This window comes from Macrobrachium nipponense, chromosome 44 (assembly GCF_015104395.2).
Source record: "Macrobrachium nipponense isolate FS-2020 chromosome 44, ASM1510439v2, whole genome shotgun sequence".
Lineage (NCBI taxonomy): Eukaryota > Metazoa > Arthropoda > Malacostraca > Decapoda > Palaemonidae > Macrobrachium > Macrobrachium nipponense.
Window position 1 is genome coordinate 40040914 of NC_087221.1, and position 20610 is coordinate 40061523.

Consider the following 20610-nt stretch of genomic DNA (forward strand, 5'->3'; position numbering starts at 1 on the left):
ATAATAATAGTAATGAAATGAAAATATAGCTGAAGGCAGAATAGTCCAACATAAACTTGAATCTGTTTTCAGCTTCCTGTAATTTCCCCTTGTGCTTTCATTGCAGGTCACCCAGTGCACAGCGTGGCATACAATGGCATTAACGGCATTATATACAACAGTACCATCCTTGCTACAGGCTGTTTTTCTGCCCGGGAACTGTGGAGACTCTCTAAAAGTGAGTCCAACCTACTAGCGTCTATCGCGAGGATGGAAGAGAGAGAGCGTAATGGAGGAAAAGATAAGTGGATGGAGGAGAAGAGAGGTGAGAGAGAGAAAGGTGGAGAAAGATAGACACAGAGCCTTGGGTGTGGTCTGACAGTTGTCATATAGGGTACATCTATATATCAAGGAGGGAAATGTTTACATTATAAAATTACCACTTCAGAATGTCTGCCCCGCAATTTCTTTGCTTCCAAGAATGTCACCCTGTCATGTTTCGTGGGAAGGAGATTCAAATTCAAAAGCTTTATTTCAGACACAAATGGCCTTTATCCATCCAACATACACTCTGTTTGGAAGTGGGTTCCTTAAACATCAGTCCAGGTTGAATAAGGATGCTCGTTTGCATAAAGTATTATCAGAAAGCCAATTTCCTTCAAAATAAGACATTTTCTCATAAAACGACGAGCACTTTTCAGAGTCATTGTCTGAAAGTTTTTGCAAATTGCTCTAGATTGAATATTCTGTCACAGTGTATATGCTTGCATAATCGTGTTATAGTAGCAGTCCTGTTAATGCATTGCAACCCATTACATTACAGTCCACCTGTTATGTGGGTGTTCAGTGTTCATATGTAGAAATCTAATAACAATATGTATAATTTTGTAGTATCAGCCAGTCCCCTGTTGTCTGCAGCCTTGGTCATCAGCAATCCAGTTTTATTGCACTTGTCAATTTTCTGCGCCGAAATGAGCCGATTTCTGGTTATTGGCGGTAATAATAGAGTATTGGCACTAATACTACATACCCAATAGAGACACCATTAACTGGTTACTGGTGCCAAAATCTGGTTATCGACACCAACAAGCTCCAAAAGTCTCCAATTTTCGGTTATCAGCAATTTTCGCTGATCATCAAGCTATCGGAACGGAACCCCCAACGATAACCGGGGATTGCCTTATTGTAGTAAAAAGGGTTTCTTTGGATTACGTTTGTAAATCTCTCCTTATTTTCTGACAACTATTTCATTAACTTGGAATAGAGTTTCAAACAGAATTATAAGCGATCAATTTATGACTGGACATTGTCAAACTTATTAATACTGTGTTGCTGTCTTGTTATTGTAAGGTTGTAAGGTGGCCCAATAAGTGGAAATTAAGAGATGAATTTTTTGTTAGTATCACAAATGTAGAACTTTCTGGATTTTTATAGTCATGTCCCTTCGTAGTATCTTGAAATAATTGATGTCCTTTGATCTCAATAATATTTGGCCTGGACATTATCCTTTTCTTTAAAGTGAATAGGGGTTGTACTTCTTGTAAGCAATGCTCTGAAGAAAGTTAAATGACAACAAAGTTAGATTGGTTAAGATAAAAAAAAAAAAAAAAAGACATTTGTCTGGAGTAAGTAATCCTTTGACACATCCAAGGCTCTGAATGTATCGTCGGGTGATATATCAAGAATGTGATGCTTTATGTAAATGTGTGAAAGATGCTCTCAAGAATGCTGTGGAAAGTAAGAGTGTGTGCTGAGAGATTTTAGGGTGAGTACTGTTAACGCTGATGTGTGGATCTTTGTAGGTATATGGCAGTACATATTTAATAATGGCTTGTTTTAGGGGCTATTTATAATATTGTTTGATAGTATTATTCTTCATTTATTTTATTGTCCTATGGTAACACTGGTCTTTCGTGTGAGAACATTGAATAAGTATTGGGTAATAATAGTTTATAGGGCTTTGCAGAACAAGTAGACATTAGATCTTAATTAAGTTGTAGTAAGATGATTTTCTCTCTCTCTTCCTCTCTTTCTCTCACACCTTTTTCTTTATTTATTATTTTTTCTTTTGAATAAAGATAGGATAATTGAGTAAACATGTCTATGAGATTATAATTAAGCTTTTAATACTTTTTATTTATTGTATAGACGGGCATTAGAATTTTTCTTCTAATTGGCATTTGCATTGTGTTTAGATTTTAAATTGTATAAGTATGTGCAGGCTTTGTATGGCTTTAAATGTTCGCCATGCATGATCACTGGCCTCAACTTATTTGAAGATATGGTAGAATTGCATTGCAAAGTAGATTGCATCACTAGAATTTTTGATGGTTTAAAGGCTGTTACTGCCTTGTAGAGCACATTTTGAACATCATGTTAAGAATACATAACTCTTTTAATACTACGTACTGCGGTAATTACTTATGATAACACTTTTGATAAAACACTGCAGTGATTACTTGTAAAGTGAGATGGTGATGAATGCAATTTATTCTTACATTATGGGAATATAAAAAAAAATTTATTGAATTTTCTAGCAACCATCTAGACACTGTAAGGCATCTTTACATTATAATCCAACCATATAGTGTAATCATCTTAATGACTGTAATTTCATGAAATATACAATTTTCATCAATCATTTCAATTTTATATGTTCTCTGACATCCATCATTCTTTTGTAAACGTATCCTGCCTTTCCAGTGCTTTATTTTCCACACATTTCCAGCCTTCCTTCTCATATTTCCTGGATCTTCACACAGTATTTTCTCTATAGTTTTGTGGAGAGTATGTATATGTGTAAGCTATCTTGATCTCACTTACATCATTATATCATCTTCATATGGGACTTTTGGAATTTCCCTTCTGGTATCATATTTAGCTCTCTTCTGCCAGCTGATTCTAAATATTCTCTTCTAAAAACTTTACTCTTAAATTGAGAAAATCTTGTGGGCATAGTTTTGTTTTCATACTGTGATCCATATCTGTATGGCAACACAGATCATACTACGTATAATCTTATTCTTGTATGCAGTTTCAGAATATTTTATTTTATATCTTATTAAGCTAACCCTTAGTTTGATTTGCATTTTTTAGTCTTTCACAAAATTCCAACTTGAGAAAACCTGTACTGGATATCATTGTTACTTAATGTTTGAAAGATTCACCCTAATTAAACTTTCTCCATCTTGGTGTTATGTTCTTTTGTGCTTACTATCCACATTACATCTGGATTTGTTAGGTTCATTTTAAGGTTCATCTGTCTAGATATACGATGTACTATTGTATTAAAAGAGTCTGTCAATCTTTTGATAATTTTCTGATGAAAACATCATCAATTGCATATTCCAAGTCTGCAAGTTTCTATCGTTACTCCAGACTAAATCTTATTTTTCATCTTCACCCACTTTTTCACCACAAAACTTATGAGAAGGGCAAAGAGCAAAAGTGGAATAACTTTCCTTTGTAGCACCCCCATCATTTACAGGAAATTTACTTGACATGACCACATCAATGTTAACTTCTTATCTACCACTTTGTTCATGGATGATTTCAGTTAGCTTTGCATATATAACAGGAATGCCTTAGTAATGCAAGACTTTCCATAATATTTGTCTGTGGATGCTTTTAAATGCCTTCTGGTAATCAACAAAGGGTATCAGAAGTAGATATTTAAATTGCATACATTGCTTCACAATATGTCTTGAGTATTTGATCTGTGCAACTATGTACTACCCTCTCAAAAATAAGCCTTTTCATCTCTGAAGCTTTTTATCAATCTCTTCATCAAGCCTTTGAAGATAAATTTACGTTTACTTAATATTTTCATTAGATATACATAATCTACATAAAAACAATGCCTCTATAGTTATCACGTTCAGGTTACCTTTGTTTGATATCTTATCTATGACTTCAAGTTCCAAATCATAGGGCTTTTTATCATCATTCCATTTTCTACAAAACTCTTTATACTGTACATATAGTAATATATATGTATGCATAATTAATTTTATCAACTATTGTATCTTTTTAACTAAATTAGGACCTGTCCTGTTGAATGTAGTGTCTTTAGAATGCAGTGTCCTTTTAAAGCTGTAAAGTTAGATAGGATTTGACTCTTCAGATTATTTTATGTATTTGTTCATTGTTAGTTAAATGATGCTGTATCATCTTTGTTTGCATGAATGTAGCTTTGAAGTGAGTTTCCAAATATGTGCTTGATCCCTTATTTTCAAAGAATGCGTATGAAACTTCCCCATAAATTTACAGGTGAAAGTATTCTTTGTAATTTAGTAATACATAGTCTTAGATATTTCAGTTTTATCTTTTCTTGTATTACCCCAAGAAACAGAAATAGTAATGTTTTAGTGAACAATAATCAAATTGAAATTAAATACTATGCTGAATCAGTCTCATTATTTTCAAAGACTTGTATTTTTATACTGTACTTATGGTATTGTGCAAGTTTGTTTACATGTATATGATAATCTACTTATGTGCAATATATTGGTTGGGGAAGCAGATTAATGCAAGCCAAACTAGTTAGTTTTATGTCTTATGGTTGATATTTTAAGAGCTTGAGATGATCTTGAATGGAGACAATGAATTGGGTGGCACGCTTGTCTCAGTTATTTTAGTCTCTTGAAGCTGAATGATGATCTTGATGGCTGTGTTTTGGTCAGGTAGGGGGATGGATTGTTACGGTGGTTCATGGCACAGAGGTCCAGTGTTGTGTTCCATGCGTATTCTATATTGTAAACTATGGAGAGTGAGTGACAGTAGAATATAAGTATCTTTGCATTGCTGCTGGAAGAGAAGTTTGAGAATGACATTTGTATGCAAAAAGACATGATAGTACTTCAAAAATTTAATCTGGACTTAACTGTAAAATCATTAGAACTATAAAAAATATTCTTATACATGTATTGTAGGAATTAGTATTTCTATAACATAATTTAATTAAAGTAAGTTGTTATAATTTAAGAAAGTTTTAACCTTGATAATACAGATAGGTACCGTTGGATCTGTTCATACTGTACTTCCTTATGTCATGACATTAAGTAGCTTTAGACTGGTAAGCGATTTGACAAGTCTTTCAAGAAACTACAGAAAGTATATATTGCTTTTATTCAGCCTCCATCATGGCTATGAGTAGCAGTGGAACAGGCGTGAGTACTATCAAAATGGAGAATCCCCCTTACTACACAACTTATACATCCCCGGTACCTGACCATGCACTCATGGCTGGCGCTTACAGCACGTATATGGAGCGTGCCGATAGTAAGTGAATTTTATCTTGTTGATGATGAAACATTTTATCCATTCTGACTTGTGCAGTGGAATTGAAGTGTGTAGACTGTAAGCAAGAATGATCTGTTCCGTTTCTCATTTTCCTTGCAGGTTCTCCTTTTACTCAATTGAAATTTGCTCTGCTTGAAGCTAAGAGTTTATTGGTGTTGTTTTAGAGTTTGTAATTATCCTTTTCAATTATAAATTCGACTCTGGTGTCACTGTGATATTTGGTGCCTGTGTGTATAACTAGACACCCTACTACTTACAATTTATTAAATGTTTATGGATATGTACCTCTTCACTCCTGCTGTCTTGTGTGTGTATACTTATACATACCCATATGTATACCATAGGGTATACTATATCTTATATATATATATATATATATATATTATATATATATATATATATATATATACACGTATGCTGTATATATGTACATATGTGTAAATATGAAAATGCGTGTGTGTTTAAAAACATGGACATATTGTACATTCTCTGCAAAAACATTTGTGAGACAAAGTTGGAGCGGTTTAGTTAAGGCTTACTGCACTTATCAGATGTATACTTAGAACAAACACTCACATACTGAGTTACTTGAACATTCTGTTGATTTTATGTATGTATGCAAAGTAAATTTGTTTGTCCTGTTATCTGGATATTTATTCATAAATGTGAATGTCTAAACTCTGTGGAATTACCCTGAGCAAAATTGCTGTTCTTTCTGCGTGAGGTCTAGTCCTCTACATGCTTGCTTCTCTGCCTGGGATGCTTTTTTGAGACATTTTAACACTGCCTGGACTTGCTTTCCTTGCTTTTGACATTGCTTCATGCTGTGTGAAAGAGAATCCCTGTGTTTTGCCATAGATTTTAATTCATTTCTAGCTAATGTGTTACAAAATTAAGTTAATGTGAATAATTAGTGCTGAGAATGTGTAAATGTTAATACACATTTCATATACAAAGTGGAAGAAATGTTCTGCATTCATAGCTATGTATAAATGCATATGACTTTGCCTGCATTCATACATAACCAAATAAATGTATGTATCTGTATAAAACTTGTCTGTGGTTAAAACACTTTTCTGCCTTTCAGCATATGAGCTTAGGGATAATTTTTTTTATTGTTTACTGCTAATTATTTATCCTAGAATACTAATTTTGTGCCGTTTTGAAACTAAATAGTAATTATGTATTTCACCTGTTTCAAAATGTAGAATAACAAAATTATGTAGTTAGAATATGCTGAAGTAACCTTAGAGCATACATTTCTATATTTTTTGTATGAAAATAGGAGAAATCATTTATATTTTTTTTACCATGAAAAAGTACTGTGTATCTCACTCAATTGATTTATGTGTTGATGCTATTCATGTCAATTAATACATTTAACTGTCTGAAGGAAAAATAGAAATTTTTATGATTTTTTTTACTTGGGATTGGTTTAATGGTAATTCTCTTTGGACTGCCACTACTTCCATATTAGAGTTAAAACATTGTACACTAGTCAAACATCATCCCAATGCTATCCAACACCAGTATTTATGGTTAATTTTTCATTTAATGAATTACATCATTGGAATCTCAAAGGATTGATATAGTATTCATAGAATATACAAAGTGGCAAACAAGCAAACATTTTGAGATAACTTGAGTGAATACTGTTGGTTCATAGAATCCAAACAGAATATGTGAGATTGTAGCCATCAACAACTTATCTTTATCGTATGCTTCTTGTCACCGCATAAGTTTGATGTCTTTTGTTAGCAAATATATTTTTCAAATAATAATTATTCCCCAAATTTAATGCAGCCTTGATTGACTTTTTCTCCAGCATGTTTTGATGCATTGATTTAAATACAGAGATGCATTGCTTTTCATTGAGGCCAAGTTTTCAGTAGTTAACAAGGATTAGCAATCACTTCCTATCATAGAGAGACATCAGTAGCATGACAAATTATGTTCTAGACACAGAGCAACTTAAGCAAAACAAAATTGATGCCTGACATACTAATATTTTTGCTACATCAATAACTGCTTAACCCACACAGGGTTCAAAAACTTTCTAAAGGATACCTTGCCTTACAAAACTTAATGTTTTGTCAGGAAGAGACTGGAAAGATCAGATATACATACGGTACATATGATTACTAGGTTTCAAGTTTCACTTAGGTTTTGTATTACAGGTTTTGTTTTACGTAATTTTACCTTATTCTGCTTTACCAGAATTGGGGAAAAGGACTTTCTAATATCTTGTTGTATTTTTTTGTATTGACTAAGTTTAATTCTTCACATGTTGTGTAGATTATTTTCTATGTACTGTACAGTGTTCCTCATAAAAAAGGTACTCTATACTGTAACCAGTTTTATGTTTGGTAGTACATACCACAACTTCTTGAAGGTCCTGCTTTTAACAGCAGAAGAACGTCCTTTTGAGATCAGTTAACAGTTTTTACTTACTATGTTTAAATACATTGTGCGTGTCAAAGTAACCAACCCTTAAGTAAATGCAATTGCATACAGACACATGGATAAGATCAATGAATTTAGTCTTTATACAAGAATACCTAGAAACCCTGTTTTGTCCGTTTTAAATTTGCCCATGTATGTCCCTGGTTACCCCTTTATCTAGAATATAAATGAATATGACATGCCAATTTTTAAGTTCATTCATTTTCAGTGGTTAAAATTGAAATAGTACTTAACATCACAGGTAAAGATGTCAGTAACAGTGATTAACATCGTGCATTAGCAGTGGCACTGAAGTTATGTTGAGATCTTTACAGAGTAACTTCTAATTGAAATTCTTTGCCGAAAGGTTTAGCATCTTGATATGCCTATTGAAATTAGCATTTTTGTGCTGAGCTTTGGTTTGCTATGTGTGGCTGTATGTCATTGGAACCAACTTGGACATTTTATATCAGTTTCATACATGATATTACAGGGTACCAGATAGTGTTAATTTTGTTGAAAATCAAGATGTTAATGCCTATCTAATTTTTCAGGTCCTCTTTCCATGGGTCGAACACATGATCCACATTCGCCTCTAGAGCCCCGCAGCAAAAGAGTCCGTCGCTTGAGTTCTGAAGAAGATAACATGGACAACAAAACAGATTTGGCATATTACACCCAGTCTCCTGCATCACTTTCATCTCATACTTCATCATGGCACTCTGATATCGACCACGGTGGGTTGGTGGGCTCCCTCGGCAGCTTCAGCGTCCGCAGCAGCAGCCGCGTCTAGCACCTTCCTTCACCCTCACACTTCCCCTCACCACAACTCGCAACACACTCTCGGTATTCGCTCTTTCTCTCTCTCCTGCTATCTTCTGACAGTATTACCTGTGATAGGTTTTGAATTTACCTTATTGGTTTTAAAAATTAAAAGTTGAAGGTTGAAGAAGTTCATTGATATGATTGACACCTCCATAATTTCTCAGTATGTACTGTTATTGTTGAATGTGTAGATGCACTGAAAATTGTTGTCATGATTATACTCTGTTTTTTTCCATCTGTCCACCCGCCTGTGGTGTTTGCGTATGATAACACTGCGTCCCCGGCTTTAGATAGTTACACTATGTGTAAGTTTTAGGTAAATAACAGGATATCTGGGTGTACATTTGCAACTGAAAAGTGTTTTAATAATTTACTGTATGCAAATTACGTACACCGTTAATATTTGAAATAGGATATTATTATAATTGTTGAATGTAAGCTAAATGTAACTATCTAAAGCTCGGTACGCAGTGTTACCATACACAAACACCACAGGCAGGTGGCCAGATGGAAAAAAAACCGAGTATAGGTATTAAGCATAGACTATCATTACAGATAGAAAAAGTATACAACTACCTAGTATTGTATTTTGTAATATAGAGATAGGATAGTTGAGATTAAAACACCAGAAACAATAGGTTATAATATCCTAATTGTGTTTTATATATAAAATTAATCAGGTTTTAAACTGATAGTTGCAAGGTTCGTAGCTTTTAAGGAGAATGGATAGGTTGACCCACAAAAACCCAGAACTGTCACACTTTTTTTTAAAGAGAAATCCAAAACATACTTTCATGAACATTCTTTAGAGCACATATTTTTGTCCTTTAAGGAAGAGATTTTCAGTATATTCTGAAGTAGATACTTTGTTATCCAAATTACTATAGTAAACCAATGGAGTAAAAGGTGTTTGGAACTTAACCATCACAGTTTTGTTTTATAGTCTTTTCAGTTCTTGACAGTCAGGAAGATTTGAATCTCCATTGCAATTGGTTTTACTCTTATTTGTTTTAGTGTGTGAACTGCTCAGGGAGTTACTGTAAGACTATGTGAGGTATAATTACGGTACTTATTAAGAACCATCAAGTAACATTTGAAGAGATAGTAGTAGAATGATCCAGGTTGGCAAATATCATAATTGTGTTCAAGAGTTAAGGTTGGAAGTTGTAGTACTTGTGAGGTGACCTTTCAACTTATGAAATACCAACATCAATTTACTAAAAAAATTGGTATGGGTACAGGTACTGAGAAATTAGGAGTTTCAATTTTAAACTGTATTTTTTTGTTGACATTTTTATTGTATATTATAGCCTGAAACAGCAGGTACTGTTATCTTTAATCTAAGATTCAATCTTTCCTCTGATATCTATTGATTCTTGATCTCTAAAGCAGCACTAGAAAGATATGAAGAACGTCATATTCTTCTCTCTTTTATGTTTCATGATCAAACTCAGAAGTGATAATATACTAAGTTTCAACATTTTTATTTTTCATTTAGTTTTCATGATTAAGTAAGACTGTTTTACGATTTTTCATTTGGGTTAGCCGTTGAAGATTTTGAACTTGAAATTATTGTTCTATTAGAGAACCATTTTTGGTATAATACAGAATTGCATCTAGAATTAGTTTTACTATACTATTGTGTTGGTAAGATAAATATTTGATACACGGAACTAATTTCTTGAAATACAAAGTAAATCCAAGTTGAAAGAAAGTAACTTTTCTTTTTTATATTGAATTTTGTATCTTTTTTACTGTTTAGTATTTTGTAATTATGTATGCTTTTCTGAGTTTGATCTTTTAGAACTAGATTGGTAATAGTACGGATATAAACTTAAAGTAATTTTTAGGATAATTCTAGCTGTAGCACTCTGAGAATGTGTAGAGTAGATATTATATCCAGTACGGCATATTCGATTAAATTTACGTACTTGCTTTGCTAGTCTCCAAAACCAAAAGTCTGAAATCAACTTATTTTAATATCAGTGCAATAATGTTATATGTAATTAAATTCCTGCCCCTTGATGACAGATTATTTAGAATTGCAAAGAGAAGATCTTTATGACTTTTTATTGCTAAAGGACTTCCACTCTTAGAATATCTTCTTCTACATCTTGAACTACATATATTTACAATACTCATTAACTCCTGTTGACTAAAGCTTTACATTTCATTCTAATTTCTGAATTTGTATTGTTTGTGAAAGCTAAGTCATAAATTCATTCCAAATGAAGACATATGTACCGTAAATGTTCTTTAATCAAACTAGCTTTAGTTTATATTAGTGAAAGGATAAAACAATGATAAAGTAAAAGTAATTTTTATTTAGGTATTCCTTTAGTCTGTAGTTTTACTTGTTGCATTTTGTTCACATAGAAGTTGAATATGTTTTTACTGCATACTAGTTATGGTTAAGTTTTATATTGGCTTGCGATTAGTGTGCATATTTCAGATGTATATGATAACAACACTGCAACTTATCAGTCAATATTGCAGCAGTGGCTTGAGAGTTAATTGTATTAACTGTAATCTTTGCTTTTTTATTGTATTTGAAGTGCTATTCATTCCTTTGTAATCAATATTATCATTGATTATGATGCCATTCAAAAATTCACAAAACTCTAAAAGAATGAAATTGATTAGCTATCATAAACTTCTCCACTTATTTTGTAACTGCTCATGAAGAGGATGGAGATCACCTTTAAAATTATTTTACCAGAGACTCATATCCATTTATTCATTCCTAATTATTTTCATTGAGTACAGCAGTTACAAAACCTGTCATTTTACCATGGCAATCTAAAGAGTACAGAACTTCAACACAGTTCCTCAATCCCAACATTCCAGATTCCTCCTTATCCTCATGAATTCATCTGTAATAAAACCAGCTCTTTGCAAAGATCTAGCAATGTTATTTAGTACCACACTGTACTGACAAATTTCTGTCATGCAATGTTATTTAGTACCACACTGTACTGACAAATTTCTGTCATGTACACCTCACAAAAATTCTGTAAATGTTTTCCCCTTAATATTTCTTGGGATATGTCTTAAACCTATGTACTTCATTTACTGAATATTTTTATACTAATTTATACTATGGCAAAGTTAGTTGTTTGAGAAGAGCTGAACATAACCTTTACATTGCGGTTCCAGTTGTGCTGATGTGCAGTGTGAATTCTTTTAATTGTACCACATTCTCAAGCTGTTTGAAGTAAATGTCTGGCTATAAAGATATTAGACATTGTTTGTATAGATTTCATAGATATTTGCATGATAGTATTTTTCGTTTTTGTTTTAGGTATTCCCAGTTGTTAACGCAGTGTCTATTTTTCTTACCTATTTGTGGTCTTTTTTTTACTGGGTTTTTTTCCCTTTTGAGGTTCAGTCAGCAGTTATGGCACTCTGAAATTGTGAGTAAAGCATGCAGTGCATATATGAGGATTTTGCCCCTGAATTTTATCAGGAAACCATGTATTAATGCAGGCTGGGGTTATTTGAGGATCTTGCCTTTAAATCCAACTGGTTGTTAAGGTTCTTATTTACTAAATACGTAGAACCCTGCAAGACAATGAGAATCAATATTTTGAAAATCCCTCTGATAAATGTAACCTATGAATTATTTTTTAATTATTATTTTTAAAGTAATCCTCCATTTAATCAGTAGAGAAGGAAGAATCTAGCATCATAATTTATTTTAAAAGCTTTGAGTAGGGTAATTAGGTTATATAGTACATGTACTAAGATAATCATTAATATTCAATAGAAAAAATTATTTTCCTGTTTTTTAGTGTTAGATTATGAAGACAGATTTAGCTGCATACCACTAATTTTAGCGCCCATCTTCTCCAGTAATTACTTTGTCTGGGTATAAAATGAAACATGCTTACATAAACATAGTAAAATTGAATATCATGCAGTTTGTTCTCTTTTTGCAGGCTTTTTTTTATTTTTAAAACAAGTAAGCTATATAAAAGATTATATTTAACCAAGTAAGCAAGACATCTTTTCTGTTTTCAGAGAAAATAATGATGAAATACACAAAAAGTTGACATGTTACTATGTTGACCATGTTACTGATTGCTAGTATTTCCATTATTACGTAAAGAAAATAAGTTGGTTCTTTAATTCCTCTTAGAAAGAAATTGTGCTCATCACATTTATTTAAACATTTTATTTAAGATTATGAAATATCTACATTATTTTTTTAAATTTCAGTTTTTCACTTACAGTTCTTTGTTGTTGTTGTTGCAAGATCTCATAAAAGATTAATGGTTTTCATTCCTTATTACAGTTTATACAAAAGCAAGAAAATTGAAAGAAAAATCTAAGGAATATGTCTTTTTCTCTCAGAAATATTTTGTACAACAAAAGCAATTTTGAACTATTCTATATTGTTCATATACACTAGGTTTGGTTAATAATAAAATTGCATTACTTGACGACAAATGTTATATTATTTATTATATTGTATTATCGTAACAGCTTTGTTAGTGGTTAGTATTCTGGGTTTTATAAAACCTGTGAATATTACTTAACAAATGTGTCTAAAACATATTCATTCTCTGTAAGTTAAAATTATTACATTGCAGAGGTGTATAATACATTATATTCATGTTTATCATAAGTTTTATTTTTAGATATACTTGATCACTAAGAGTTTGCATCAAATATGCTTAAGCTTTACTCATACAGTATTTTCTCAATATAAAGAAAAAAGTGTGAGAACAACTTGGGGTACTTATGCAATGGTTTTATAGATTATGATTGATAAATGATGATGAACTCATACTTGTTTCATAAAAATAGTTGTTCTTCTTAGTTACTCACATCTAGATTTTGTAGAAGTAATATAACTATTAGTATTTATAGAAAAGGAAATGTTCACTAAGTGGTAGTATTAATAGAAAAAGGAAATGCTCACTAAGTGTTTAGGTTTTTGAGAATAATAAAAAAAATCCTTGTATTTACCTGTGATTTAATAAACCAAATGATGTTCTACAGGCCCTCCATCTGTTCACTCTCCTCATCTCGTACATAGTGGTGGAAAAGTAACGATAGCTGCATCAGGTACTCTACAACCTGTAGTTAGAGCACCATCTTTAGAGTCTTTATCTAGTCATGATCAACACACACGCACTGTTGTTTCACCTCATCCAAGAGAAGGTAAGAATTGGTTTAATTGAATATTTTTTGTTGCAAATATTTTGTGACCACAGGATATTTATGAAATTTTTTGGTTCATGGATATTAGAAATAATTTTGATAATCAGCTAGTAATATGTAAGTATTGAAGAATGTGTATGTATTAGAGTTAAGTCTTCTCTTGAACGCTCTTTTTAGTTAATGATTCTTATTTTTTAGCAGTTCTGCCACCTATGTCGCTAAGTAATACCGTCATGGCAACGCCAAGCTATTACCATGAAACAGCACCTCCATCACCTACTAAATACCACGAAAATGGTCATGATACGTTTTCAGATTTTGTTACCCTTGTTTGTCAGGAAGCACAAAATACCCAGCATGCCCAGGTAAAGTCTGATTATTTTTCTGTATTATAAGTCTTGGTTTCAATTTCAGGTCTTAACAAACGTGACATATATTCCCAAATTTAAAGAGGAGAAGATCATCTGCTGAGTGACTAGAAATGCTATGAATGCATGTCTTGTGGACCTTGGGTTCCAGTTAAGTAGGAATGAGTAGGAACATAACTGTAAATAATGGGTTTGTGTTATAAAATTTAACCTTCATTGACATTAGCTCAAATTGCAAAAAACTGTAAAAAAAAAGGGAATGAAAGTTCTGATTAAGATCTCATGGACATGAGATTATTAAAGAAATCCAGTTATCCATTGATGCTGACACCCTAATGGTAATTCCTGCAACTATTGAATTATACCTCTGACATTTTTGCCATAGAATTTCTTCAGAGTTCAGATCCATATTACAAGAAGGATTGAAGGCATTGCAATAACATTAAATTCAAGCTAGATGTCAAGGCCTGTGCCAAAGAACATAAGAATACTAAGAGGGTTGAACTTTTTCAGGGTTCACTGCCAACATAAAATATGTTTTTCCTCAAATAATTTTTCTCCAAAATATCCTGGTATAATAGGGGTGCATCTAATTCATTGTTGCATCTAATACTCAGGCAGATATGGTAAATCCACTTGTTCATGAAAGAGGATCTTTATGTATATGTACAATATATTTTGTTATAAATCAGAAAGTCTTGGAAAAATAATGTTTTTAAATTACACATTTCCTAGAACTGACACACACGTACCAGAGTCATTTGCTTTTATGTCTTATTTTGAATATTTGATTGTTATTTCTCTTCATTCTTAGAACCTTCGCTAAAGGATGATTATCCAAATTTGTTGTATGGTAAAGATGACTGATTTTTTAGTATTTATCATCAATTACAGCAGGCATCGCCTCCTGGGATTAGCAGAAGTCCAACAAAGCTCCAAGGTGGTTACTACACAGCTGGCTCCATGCTACCTCCCCCTCCACCACCTCCAATGGCTCGGCCTGTTGCTATTATCAGATCTACAGGTAAATTAAGCCTCTCTCTCTCTCTCTCTCTCTCTCTCTCTCTCTCTCTCTCTCGTCCTTTCTCTCTCTCTCTCTCTCTCTCTCTCCTCTCTCTCTCCTCTCTCTCATCTCCCCCGTCATTCTCTCTCTCTCTCTCTCTCTCTCTCTCTCTCTCTCTCTCTACTTGTATTCATTTCCTGGCAAAAGTTACACAAGTTGCTGTGAATTATTTAAAAGCAGTTCACTTTTTTAAATAAAGTGACAATTGCATAATATGGTTAAAGTGTTCACATTACAAATTAGTTTTCATGAATGTTTTAATGAATAGAAGTACTGTACACTGTTATTATTAAACTACTCATTGAGGTACTTCCATTAAGAGAAAATTAGGGTAATAATACATCAGAGTAAACATGCACCACAATAAACATAATTTTCCTATCATAATACATTAATTTTTCGTATAATTCTCAAGTTAAACTTGTCAGTTAACTGTTTCCTTATATTTCAGCTGACTTAACGCACAGTGGCAGTGTATCTCCGAGTCCTGTATCTCCTCCGCACTCTGTTGCTGGTGGTAGTGGTGGCAATGGTGAAGCCATACTCCCTGACGTTTCTCCACCAGACAGAAGAGATGATGGGCTAAATTCTCCTCCTCCTGCTACTTCTGCACCTCCTGTTTCACAGGTACACTGATCGCAAAAACAGGCCTTTATGACAGTTTTCTTCTTACTTGTGTTTTGTGGGTTGTACTTGCTTGTGGTGTATGTTTTGCTTGATTATAATATCATTGGAAGTAAGATTCATCTTACTTCTAAGTAAGCATTCATAGGGAATCATGCTAGGAAGTGATGTATGTCCAGTTAAAGAGTTTAATATGAAGTAAATGGCAGTGCTTTGTATGCTAAAATTGATAAAGATTATTCACAAGAACTAAACAGAGCACCAAAATTTACTTTGCATCTTGCAACTTACAGATTTTAGTAGGCTCATGTGGCAGATTCATTATCTATGCATAGCATTTGCATAACATTTAGAATTACAGAATATGTATTTAAGCTTGAGAACATATTTATAGCGTGTTTGCTAGGGACACACATCTAAACAAGGCTTTTTACAAAATGGTGAAGTCCTATTTGCTTAACATAAATGCAGTATCAGTGTAGAACAGTACACTCAGAAAAAAATATTTAGTCTCAAATTTATAAAAATTCATTTATAAATGTTTAACAAATGAAATAAGATGACAAATAATGTACAGTATCTGAAAGCCAAACACAACAGTAGTCATAACTGCCTGTGCAGATAAAAACAAACTTGTTAAGAAATAGCAAAAAAATAGCAAAGCAGTGAATCACCGTAACTGAATTATCCTAAGTTAAATATTCAGTCCATAGATAATCCAATTGCATATGATTAAATTTCTAAATAAAATTCATTTATGTGAACTTTAATCAATGATATAAGAGTATAACCCCGCGTTTTTGCATACCTACATGGGCAATATAATGATTTAGCCAGTCAAACCATTAAAACTGATAATGAACTTTGAACACAGATGCACATTCATAGTAAAATTACCTATAGTATACAGTAATATTAAAATTGTAATCCAGTCCTGAATATCAGTGCTGTGCCTTAACATTACATCATCCTGTCAAGAACAGTAATTATAATAAATGTAACAAATCAAACAAAAATGCCTCATATTTATAAAACATAATTTTATTACTATGTGAATTTAGTGAAATAACCCACTGGGATTCAGACTGCTACTTTACTGATAGATATGTTGACCAGATAAAAGAGCTACTGATGTGAAAACAGTAGTGTTTGTTGTTTAAACAAAGAAGACATGAGCACTTATTTTTTTTTAATTTGCATAGTACATGCATTGTACTTTGTCATCAGTTGAGCTCTCCTTATTTTCCATACCTTGTGGCAAACAGATTTGGAAGTCCTTCTTGAATCGGCTATAGCTGGTGATCATTACCCAATAATAATTTCTTACAAATACAAAGAAATAAGTCTGTCTTTTAAGTTTATAAGTAAAGGAAATGGGAAAATATAACTTACATACAGAACAAATTACAGCATTTAGTCTTCAAGAGATCATACATTCTACTTTTAATGCTGTGGGTAAGTGTATTCCTAAATCCTCATATATCAACAATAAAATTAAAGTTTTATGGTGATCAGAGGAGTTATCAAAGCTAATTTATCAAAAACCTAGAATTATCCATCAACTAAATTTACTTAAATGTTTTGTTAAATTTTGAATGTAGTATAACTCACAAAGGTGTATGACTTTATCCAATGAACAATTCTTTGTTTACATTAACTTTGATTAATTTTTACAGTGCTGGAATCCATCTCAATGGAACAGATAATCAACATAAAAATCATTTGACATCCATATCAAACAACTGATCTCCAGTGGTAGCCAATCATCTTCCTGTAGATCTGTGGTCTGTCATTTACTCTTTTAGATGAAAAAAATGCCAGTTTCATGTTACAGGAAATCAAGGTGTTGAATGTGGTGTGCAATCTTTTTCATTCCAGTAATAAGAACATTTTTCCAATACTACAAGTAACTATATACATACTGTAATTATCATTCACCTGTTGAGCAAGTTTTTCAGTATTACAAATTGCTGTATACACACTTGAACTGTCATGCAAATGTTAAGGAAATTCTCAAGTAATAAAAGTTGCTGTATACAGTCTGTAACTGATAAAAACAGCATAGTTTACCTATGCAGTGTTTTATGCTGATTATTTATGATATAGGATCTACTGAATTTAAATTGATTTAACAAAGATTTTAGTTGCAATGGCCCCTTATTTTCTTCAGTCAGTCAGGTTATGTTGGATTTTACTTCATTGGACTGCCACTGTTGCCTATAAGAAAAATATGTTGACATCATTTGTTAGTAAATTATGTGTTTATTCAACATAAGTCATGATATTTGTATAGTATGTAAATTTTAAATATCCAAGTCTGTCCCTATGAATTAATCTGATTTTAGTTTTATTTTGATTTCAACTACATAAATCTGAATGTTTGCATTTATTGAGAGATGTCTTGACTTAGTTAGATTTGCAGTGTGCCTTTGGTATGATGTTTTGTGGACTGTTCACTAGTTATCTGCTTCAGGACTTAAAAGACCACAGTTTCATGATTATGGTCCCAGACATACTCCTGTTGCATTCCATGAGAAAATTTTAAATATGTCATCATAAATAACAAGTGGATAGTCATCATTTGATGTTTGTGTGTGACGCTAGCTTTGGAAGTGTGCATATGTATCAACAGGATGGTCCGCTGAAGTTAGCCATCACGAGCCGTTCTGATACCCACTCTCATCCTTCTCATCATCATCACAACCATCAGCATGGTCAGGTGGGTGTACTGTGTTTGTTTGCTGGTTATTTTTTTATCTATTCTGCATGGGTTTTGTCTAGAAATTGTTTGTTATAGGGTTTGCACTTTTATAATGAAAGACTTATAGTATGTACAGTATGTTAGAGGTTTGTATTTCTGTAAGTAAATAATTACAATACGTGAACAGTAGGTTGTTGACTAGTATTTCAACAAAGATATATTATATCATCTGAAAAGTAATAAAAATGGAATGTCTTCATGTGCACCAAGGTATAGTAATAATTGTTTTTTTTTCAAGGTAAAAACAGAGTACAGGTACAGGTGTTTGAGTTCAAAGCACCTACTGCACATTTGATCCTCAATCTGCCATTGTTTGAGATGTCAGTATCTATAAAAAAAAAAAGTTCTCTTCAATGTTATAATACTGCATGTACACTCTTTTCACAACTTATTTTACATTTGGCAACCACAGTGTACGTAACACAAGAAAATTTTGCCCCATGCCACATTTATACACTTAATTAGAGTATGCAGTTTGTTTTGGGTTTGGCTTTAATAAGTTTTGTTGTTGAAACTTGTTACTAAAGGCTTTCTCACAGTATCAAATCAAAGTTATTTTACAGGCTATTAACTTCTTGTATTGTGTGTTTCATGTTCAGACCTAGACTTGTCTAGACTTTGTCAAGAAAATATCGCGGTTTTATGCTATTTTGCAATGATTCTGTAAAGATTTTAAAAATTTATATGATGCAGAAATGAAATACATATTTGATGGTAGATAATTTTTTCTGTATTTTGCAGAAATTTTTGTCATTTAGAGTATAAAATGTGAAAAATGTTCATAAAATTTATAAGATTTTTGGCAATTCATCCAGAAGTGCACTGTTGTGTTGGCCAGGTCATTTACTCTGTAATTCAAGTTCTGTTTACTAATAATTAGTATTTAATATTTGAGGATGGTATGATTCATTTATGGCAAGTTATACTTACTTAGATCCTTTTGTTTGATAGTTACAAGTGCCTGTAGAAAAAAATGAATGCAAGATTAGAATTTTTAGAATATAATGGGTATTAAAGCTTCAGACTTAAAGGCTTACTGTATAAGCTGCTTAAGAGATAAGGTGAGGCACTTACAAGGTAAAGTAAGCTTTAATTGACATTTTATAATTGTTCTAGTCAAATAGACCGTATTTTTTATGTCCATTTTGCATGGGATATTTTTAAGATAGTCACCCAATTATGCTTTCAAGTTGCCAGTGTCCAGATATAAAATTATCTAAAAGTACTTAGAATTAAGAACAGTTGACAAAACTAAGCAGTGAACTTGGAGCCACTTACTGAAAGACAAAATAAAAATGAGACCTGTATCAGTTTCTATTTAGATGTTGACTTTTATTCTTCCCATGGCAGAAATGATGAGCTGAATGGAGAGAAGTTTGTAGAGTAAAAATTATGGTATAAAGCACCACACGTAACTTCATTGCTATGCTGCGTTATCCTTTCATTTAATTTATTCTTAAAGAGATACACAAGTCTTATGAAAGTTGTGATTTGGATGTTATTGGACAGTTCACTTCCAGTTACTCTTCATGCCCTTTTCATTTATTCACAGAACTGGAATAAGCTAGAGAGATCCAGTGTTATACTTTCCGTGCTTATATACGCACTGTACAGGCATAGCATAGAGATTTTCATCACTAACCCTTCACATCCATGTATGCAGTGTCATCCTTTTTGGAAATTCAGAATATTTATTTTACAATCCAGTAAGCCAGAAGGGAAGGGCCTTCAGTTAATGTAGGAATCTGGTTCATATAATGCTATAACCAGTTTTTCTGATTCTTGGGCAACAGCTTTAAATTCTAAATTTTCTGAAATGTATTAAAAAAGTTGTTTGGGTCTCAATGTTTTACAAGAAACTGAATGACTGTTCCAAATTTTTAGTATTTGGTTTTATATTTAGGTTTTTATTCAAAACTGATATAAGTTACATTGGACTTTTAAACCTCTCCATTCAGAAAAATGCTATTTTGATAATTGACTTTATGATTCTGTTACTTAAGATCAGAGTTCAAGAATTTTATGCCCTTGTACTGCATGAACAAATTATGGGGTAATTTAAGCTTGTGATAGTATTACTC

The 20610-nt window shown here is 32.5% G+C and overlaps 1 protein-coding gene across 14 annotated transcripts in view; it reads left to right on the forward strand.

Annotated features, from left to right (window-relative positions):
• Positions 1-20610, forward strand: part of LOC135204207 (nuclear factor 1 X-type-like) — a 451271-nt gene that overhangs the window by 411459 nt on the left and 19202 nt on the right. For 9 of the 14 annotated variants that reach the window (XM_064234304.1, XM_064234305.1, XM_064234302.1 and 6 more), the window contains 8 exons: positions 107-304; positions 5113-5259; positions 8277-8459; positions 13552-13713; positions 13891-14078; positions 14976-15105; positions 15596-15771; positions 18401-18487. In XM_064234304.1, coding sequence (XP_064090374.1) covers positions 107-304; positions 5113-5259; positions 8277-8459; positions 13552-13713; positions 13891-14078; positions 14976-15105; positions 15596-15771; positions 18401-18487 — 1271 coding nt within the window. The remainder of the gene's footprint in view (positions 1-106; positions 305-5112; positions 5260-8276; positions 8460-13551; positions 13714-13890; positions 14079-14975; positions 15106-15595; positions 15772-18400; positions 18488-20610) is intronic. The other 5 variants (XM_064234311.1, XM_064234300.1, XM_064234308.1 and 2 more) reach the window with 4 other exon arrangements.